The sequence below is a fragment of the Suricata suricatta genome, chromosome 7, assembly GCF_006229205.1.
Source record: "Suricata suricatta isolate VVHF042 chromosome 7, meerkat_22Aug2017_6uvM2_HiC, whole genome shotgun sequence".
Taxonomy (NCBI): Eukaryota; Metazoa; Chordata; class Mammalia; order Carnivora; family Herpestidae; genus Suricata; species Suricata suricatta.
In genome coordinates this window covers 117,131,412-117,139,746 of record NC_043706.1, presented here as the reverse complement: position 1 = coordinate 117,139,746, position 8,335 = coordinate 117,131,412, and the positions used below count along the sequence as shown (strand labels likewise).

Here is an 8,335-nt window from a genome sequence, read left to right as displayed (position 1 = left end):
GCCGCACTGCAGCAGCTCGCGGCCCCGGCGGAGGCGGCGCGGAGGCGGGGCCGAGGACCGGAGTCTAAGTTGGGCAGCGGTCCAGGCCGGGAGCTCGGGCCGCATCGGTTGTCGTGGGAACGGCGGCGTAGGCAGCCGCTGACGTCAGCAGGCGGCGCGCTGCCCGCACTGCGGCACCCGGTCGGCTCTCAGATCCCGAGTGGCTGGCTGCTGGGGTGGCTGCGCGGGTGTTCGGTGGCTGCCCCGCCCCGCCTCGCCTCGCCTGGCGCGGTAAGCCCTTCGCACAGTCCCAGTGTCCGCCCCGGCGGAACGGGCTGTCGGCCGCTCTGAGCTCCGTTCTCTGTGAGTACGCAGCAGGCCTGCTGGTGGCGGGAGCCCGGGCCGGGCGCTGGGCCTGTCCCGTCCTTCTCCGGGGGGCGGCGACGTGGGGGACTGCTGGAGGCCAAGGGTACGGGGGCGGCACTGCCGCCACTGCAGGCTGACCCGCCAAGCGCCGCGGAGCCCTGGGCGGTAGTTTCTGATGAATACCTCTAAGTAGTTCCCCGTTTCCTTCCCTGGGCTCCGGTCTCGGCGTGTGGTGTCCTGATCTAGCGTGGAGGGAATGCAATGTATGCCTTTCCTACACCGGATTCTGGCTTAAAAGCATTTAAATCAGATGCGCACTAAGGATGTTTATTTCCTTTCACGATGTCTGTTTCCTTTCACGGTGTCAACTTGGTGCTGAATCTCGAACGGATGAAATGCCTTCTTAATTACATCTGAGAAAAGGTGCCTAGTGTGTTACTTTTATAAGAAAAGGGTCGTTTTGATATGTATATGAAAAGAAAAAAGTACACTCTTTAGAATTGCTACCAATGGTTGTGCTACATTTCAGCATTATTGGGAGACCATCTACTCACTAGAGAGTATGACTTTCGCATTTTGAGAAAAGGATTCTAACAATATTCTCACCTGTTGCAGTAACTATTGCTGTTACTTGCTTGGGCTTTCAGAAGGAAGATTGCTCGTTGTGAGAACTCTGGGAAATTTTTTTTAAAATATCGGAGAAATCCAAATACCAAACGTTGTTTTAAAACCGTACTTGGAATCTTGTTTATGGAGGCTATTTTCATTTATTTCATTATGTGTACAGGGTTTTTTTGGGTTTTTTTTTTCCAGCGCTATAAAATTCAGTTAAAGAGTAAATCATTCAAACCTTTGCTACTTCTCCCAATGGTCTTTAGACATGTATTGGCCAATAATCAGATGTTTAGAGAAAGAGAAATATAAGAAGAAAGGTAGTGCAGTTACTTTTCTTATTTAGTATTTCCTGGCAGCTCCTATAAAAGCGTTTATGAGGGAGAAGCTTTAAAATAATGGTATATGTGAGGTTCAAGAATGTCATTTTAAATTTGATCTTAGTTTTTGCCAGTGATTTTACTACTCAAATATTAGTCATTAATTCAAAGATATTGTTTGGAGGTGACTATTTCTGTAATGTATATGCTATATTAAGTAATATTAGTGTTTATTCAACTATGCATTGAACTACTAAGTGATAGTAAATGTGAACTTGTAATTCACTTGAGGTATTACCTATTGCACAATTATTTTTAGTAGTGTAAAAATAGGCATTTTATTGAGTACCTACAGTGTGTCAGCCATTGTGCCGATCACTTTGCTTTTCACTATTTCCTTTTCTCTTTACAATAAAATAAGTGTCATTTTAATTTCTTGGGTCATAGGACATTTTACTAGGGTGGAAATAAAGGGCTGAGGTAGAGAGGGAGGTATGAAGCTCAAGGCGTGTGGGATCACAGAGAGGTATTTAACTGCCCCAAGAGATACCATCTGTGTTTAGTGTTTAAGGATAGTCAGAAGTTTGTTAGACAGAAGAAGGTCATTTCTCAGGAGAGAGAGGTGTACATGTAATGCCACAAAGGCAAGAAGGAGTTTGACACGATCGAAGGCCTGTAAGTAGTTGCATGTGGCTAGAGTTCAGAATGTGTGTGGAAATATGGCTGGAGAAGGGGAGGTTTAACAAAAAAGGCAAGGAGTCATTGTATAAGTAGCCTTGAGTCCCAGTGGTAAGGACTTGCTATTTTTTTCCAGTAGATGACTGGAATCTAGAGAAGAAATTAAAAATTTGTTTTTAAAGTTTATTTACTTTTTAGAGAGAAGCAGAGCATGAGCGGGGGAGGGGCAGAGAGCAAGGGAGGCACAGAATCCAAGGCAGGCTCCAGGTTCTGAGCTGTCAGAACAGAGCTGGACATGGGGCTCAGACCCGTGAACTGCAAGATCATGGCCTGAGCCAAAGTTGGACGTTCAACCAACTGAGCCACCAAGGAGCCCCAGAATCTAGTGAAGAGATTTAAACAAAGAAATAATACCATCACATTTTTATTTTAGAAAATTCCTCTACTTGCAATGTAGAGGATGATTTATTTATTTATATTTTTTAAGGATAGGATGATGGAAACATGGAAACAGTCTTGAGAGAAAAAAGAAGTAAAATCTTCCCATAGTCTTTTATGAAGATTATGAGGCTCCTGCCTCATGTCACTGCCTTTGGGGATTGGGGAAGACAGTTGGAAGCAAAATTGTAGAAAGAATCATCCACATGTTTCTTCTATAGGTTTCACCTTCCATTCATTCCTACACCTGTGGTTGCCCAGATTTCTGCCCCTTCCCAAAGTTTTGCAAACATGTGACTTCCAGACTGCAGATCCAGTGAACACTCTTCACAACTTGCTCAAATCTTCAGCCTCGTGCTCCTTGCTGGATTACTATATTCTGTTGCCTACCAAACAATCTGATTACACACACACAATCACATATTTATATATGCAGTGCTAATAGCTGTCATTTTCAGAGGGCTTGCCATATTCTGGGCATTGTGCTAAGTATTTTACATGCATCTTCTTCTTTCATGTTTACGAAAACCTTACGAGCAACTTACAGTTTTTATTCCCTTTTGAAGATTAGGTAATTGAGGTCCGGAGATTAATTTACTGGCAATTAGAACTTGAATTTGAATCTAGGGATCTGACAGTGGAGCCAGTGCTTGTAGCTGGTTAGTGCCCCTGCTCAACACGCCCCACTAAGCTCACTTGAGTGTCCCCATAAGAAACATCTTTTATAATTGTACCAGATGTTTACTAGTGCTTTTTTAAAGGCATTATTCTAAATCCTCTAACCCTTACAACAACCTTTTGAATTTTCGCTGTTAGACGATTTTATAGATGAGGAAACAAACGCCTAAGGTCACAATTAATTTTAAGACAAATCCCAAGACTTGGGTTTTAAGGTTCTCCATTATACTTGTCCTGTATTCCAGTTAATAATACTACTGGCCTAATTATTCTGCTTCCAGAAGCATGAGAATCATCCTTTACTCTTTGTCCTGCCTCTTCAGTAGTTTTATTTTATCTTTCTGAAATGTCTAAAATACCATAAATATTTTAAGGGAAAACAGGTTAAGCTGAATATAAGTAAGCTTTTTCTTAATGACTCAAAGTCATATAGGTCAGCTGTTTTCCTATGTATTGAATGATCAGGGAATATGTAAATATTAAGTTTTTTATGTTTTATGATTGTATGTTTTTCTACTTATGTGCTGTGAAATTTCAATTACTGATGCACTTGCCTTTACATCTTTTCTCTTTTCTAACTTAGTGTAGCATGGAAAGTGGATGACCAAATTTATTAGATCTGTATCTCCTAGAAAGTACATTCGGGCTCCCATCATTAAAGTGTAAGAGTCTTTACTGTGTGGATTTAGTGATGTCTGTTTTGTCTGTGCACCAGATAGTGGTTAAGCCTCATAATTAGGTGTATGTGTGTAGTCATTGTTTCCTTTTTAGTATTTCTTTTCACTTTTCTATCCAGAGTACCCTTAATATTAGAGGAACATGAATGTGGATCCCCAGGGATCTGGAGCCTCGATCAGTAATTGCGGAGCCAAATCAAATTATGTATTTCTATTTCTTTTTCTTTCTTTCTTTCTTTCTTTCTTTCTTTCTTTCTTTCTTTCTTTCTTTTTTTAACAGACTTCAGCTTTATTCTTAAAAATGTGTGAATATTGTGCTCGCATGTGGACATTAATGTTTTGGACACACACTCCTATCTTTAAGTAAAATTGGAAATTCAGGAATATGTATACTGAGTTTATGTCTGGTTTTCATATGTAATAATACAAACCCAGGTTTTTATTTGAGGAAAATGGTATGAATTCTTGTGCTTAACCTTCTCTATTGTTGCAACGTTTTCAGTGACAGGTAAAAAGATGTTTAAATTCATTATCTATTAATATGGTATCCATAGTTACACTTTAATATAAATAGTGTGTGTTCTTGGGAAAGTCAATTCTGGGGTGGAGTTTGGTTTCTTTAAAGTATAGTGAAAAGTTTATTTTTTACTTACAACACTTTTGAAACTGCATTAACATAACAAGTACACATTTACTGCTTTCAAGATTCTTTTTAAAATTTTTTTCAGATATATATTTTACTCAAATACGATCCAGTTTTCTTTATCTTTTTTCAGACCCTAAACTGACTTGAATGCATTAAAGTCATTTGCATAAGATTGAGATAAGAGAACTTAGTTTTATTGGTATAAATCTTATGAGGTAGTGGATAAATCATGACGTAATCTTGTATGAAGAATGTTTTGTAAATTTTATTTGCAAATTCCATATTACAAGTAAATTCTCTTTGTTTTAACAGGATCCTGATCGAGTCAGAGCTTTACATTACAACTCCATGTTCTCCATAAAGCTGAGATATGCCCACTGGTAGGACTTTAATGAAATTTATATATGTAATACATGTTATTAATTAATTGATTTAAAAGTTGGGATTATTTAAAGGAATTTTTAACCGATTATGAATAAAGTCGATATCATTAACCAAATATATTTAGATAGTTACAGTGGTATTCAATTTCTATTTAATGCTAATATGTGTTAAGGTTAGTATGTATTCAATGGGTGGCATTTTGGGACTCCCTGGACAGGGTAAATAATCATTACTACATACGGTTGGATTTTATTCATTATCATCAAAATGGGCATTTTACTCTAGAGCAGGTGTCCGCAGACTTTTCCATAAAGGGCAAGCTGGTACATATTTTAGGTTTATTCTCTGCTAGAACTACTCACCTCTGCCACTGAAGCATGAAAGCATCCATAAGAATTCTTGACAGAGTGGCCAGCTCTGTTTCAATAAAACTTTATGTGTAAAAAATAGGTGACTGACCTATAAGCTGTGATTCGCCAATACTTGCTCTGGGGCTATCATTCATTCATTCAGCATTTATTCAGTATTAACACATGATTATTGATTATTCTGAGCTAGATCTCATGATAGTACTAGCGATGGTAGTTAAGAGCTACATAGTATAGGGGCTCCTGGGTGGCTCAGTTAGTTATATGTCCAACTCTTGATTTCAGTTCAGTCGTGAGATTGAATCCTGAGTTGGGACCCACATTGGGACCAGTGTCGGGCACAGCGTGGGGCTCTGCTGACCATGTGGAGCCTGCTCGGGATCACATCTCTCCCTCTCCCCTTGCCCAATCCCCAGCTCATGTGTGTTCTCCCTCTCTCTTTCTCTCAAAATAAATATTTTTTTAAAAACCTACTTATAAGTGCTGTGAAAGAAAAGAACAGCCTGCTATGTGAGGAACAGTGAAATTTAGATGAGGTCATCAGGAAATGTTCTACTTTAGAGGTGACATTTGAACAGGCAGCTGCACCAGGTAGCTGAGAAGTGAGAGGAAGTTTAAACCAGGAAGAAGCAGCTTTACAAAGGAAGGCGCTTATTCTGGTGGAGGAGTGAGAAGGGCAGTGTGGCGAGAATGTAGGGATCTAAGGGGCTGTTTCTCTTGATGTGAAGCTGTAGGGGAAACAGGCCACAACGTGAGAACCCTGTAGGGCACCTGAAGGACTTACTGTGTCCTAAGTGAAGTGAGACTCGCACACAGAGTCCTAAAGCAAGGGAATGATGTGATCAGACTTATGTTTTAAAGGAAGAAACAACTTTCAGCTGATAGTGTTTGTTGAATGCTGATTACTGACTGGGCAAGTGTTAACCATTTTTCATGCAAATGATTTTTGACATAGGATTATTCTGATTTTACAGATAACAAAGATGAAGTTAGAGTTAAGTAACTTGGTTAAGACCACATAACTAACAGTGGTAGGTGCTACTGTGCATCATAAATAGAAAGTTAACTGAGTAAAGGAAACTTTCAGAGAGAGTAACAGGTGAAAGGGATACAGGTGAGTGTGGTGACACCAAAGCCAAAAGAAAAGTTTTTTAGGAAGGATGAACTGGTCACTAAGGTAGCTGAAGAACCCAAGCAGCCATTTACAAGACTGTGGTCTTTAATGTAATAATGCAGACTTGTGCTATAATAAAATTATTCAGAAAGTGATATGTCTTTATCTTTGGTAGTGGAGAGTGAAGCCAAACTGAAAACCAGAGTTCGCTTTGAGGAACTGCTTAAGACCCACCATGATCTCATATATGAAAGAAAAAAACTGAAGAAAAAAAATGGCAAATCTGGAGAAAAAATTGCAGTGAGTAACCAATTATTTGGTAATAATGACATAGTCTGCATGGAATTATGACTTTCATATTAAAACTCTGAGGAACTTTGGAAATTAAAAGCAGTAATGTATGTCATGGTCAAGAACATGCAGTAAAATAAAGCTTACATTAAAATCCACATCACTCTTGGGGTACTGAGTTCAGTCATGAGTGCTGTCCTGCGTGGAGAGAGAGGAGAGAATGGGCAAACTCAGCTGGTGACACATATTCCACATTTTTAAGAAAATCAAGGTTTTTAACCCAGAATTGTGAAGGACCAAGGGAATGATTATTGTACATCAGCTCTTCAGTAGCTTATCTAGATTTATTCATCTGATTCTACCTGGAAGAAGCAAGAGGAATCAATGGAAACTTAAGACAGTAATTAACCTTTTGTATTTGAGGTACATTTTCAAATGAAAGGAATTTTTTTTGGCAGCATGTTTGAAGAGATTCAAAACGCAAAACTCAAAGCAGTACGAAACAAATCAACAATTGACTACAACCTGATGCCAGGGTATTATAAAGGGTCCGTAATAATATCTACAATGAATGTACTAGTCACTCTTTAAATCTGTCTAGCTACTTCACTTGTACCTTTAACTCCTTTGAACATAATCTGTTGTGTCACATACACACACACGCACACAGGCACAAATAACTTCATGCATGCTCTGGCTCTTTGGCAGGAGTTTTAGGAGTTATATATATCCTGTATTTTACTTGAAGCAAATTTTACCCTATTCTGAATTTTATCATGTGTTCTCTTCATTCCAGTATTCTGTCAGTCATCAGTGTAATAGTATATATCCTCAAGTGAGGCAAAGGAATACTGACATTGGCCAGAATCAGCTGTGCACACATAAGGGATTCACACTATGCCTGCATGCTACTACACGCGAATTTAGAACTACTAACAGAGTGGGGCAGATTAGGTCTCCCATCATGGATGCTGCCCTTAGAATGTGCTGCTGCTGCTTGTATCGGTATGTGGTATGGTGGGGAACAGAGGCACGTGGAGGATGGAACATTGCTTATTGGGATATGCCCTCCCCTTGTGTAAGGTGGCGTATACTGGGAAAAAGCCTAAAGAAACCTGGAAACAACTGAAGATATTTTCATGGACTTAATCAAAGTGAAACCTCTTATTTTTCTCTCACTCTTAGAACTGGGCTTTGTGAGTATGAACCAAACGCTGTTTAGGCCAGGAATGATTGGTTAAGTGGACAACCAGAAAATGGGCAGAAGGTATATTTACCTGTGGTCCAGTTTAGATATTGGGAACACACAAGGGTGAGGTAACTAGACATGACTTACCCAGCCTCTTTTAATACATAGCAGGCCATTTAAATTCTTTCTTTTTTCCAGGGATGAGTATACTCGGAAAAAATACTTAGGAAAAGATTTTTCAGCTCAAAAGAAGGGTGAATATTCCTGGAGGACTTAGAGGGAAACAAAATATTTTTGAAATGATTTACTTTAGGAGCAGAGGAGGAACACCTGCTTCTATTTACTAGATAGCAGTGCTTTCCGTCTTTTAAGTGCTTCTAAACATTGTATGCGTAGCCACTCATTTTTAATACAACAAAATGATGAGGTTTATCTCCATTTATAAATAAGGAGACTAGATCACAGAAAGGGTGAATAACTTACCTAAAGTTGGACAGTAATGGTAGAACCAGAACTCATGCTCTTACCAGTCTGCAGAGCCTCCTCTCTTAACACCCACCAGGGCCGCTTTCCCTGAGGCGTGAAGAGATGAGGC

At 39.6% G+C, this 8,335-nt stretch overlaps 1 protein-coding gene across 9 annotated transcripts in view; it reads left to right on the top strand.

Moving 5' to 3' along the window:
* Positions 1-148: 148 nt before the first annotated feature.
* Positions 149-8,335, top strand: part of AHI1 (Abelson helper integration site 1) — a 194,186-nt gene continuing 185,999 nt past the window's right edge. For 4 of the 9 annotated variants that reach the window (XR_003910543.1, XR_003910544.1, XR_003910545.1 and 1 more), the window contains exons 1-3: positions 149-342; positions 4,707-4,774; positions 6,436-6,560. Coding sequence is in view for 6 of the 9 variants with exons in the window: in XM_029943888.1 (XP_029799748.1) it covers positions 4,765-4,774; positions 6,436-6,560 (135 nt within the window). In the remaining 3 variants the exon portion in view is untranslated. Of the gene's footprint in view, positions 343-584; positions 769-3,653; positions 3,734-4,706; positions 4,775-6,435; positions 6,561-8,335 lie in introns of those variants that run through there. The other 5 variants (XM_029943886.1, XM_029943881.1, XM_029943885.1 and 2 more) reach the window with 5 other exon arrangements.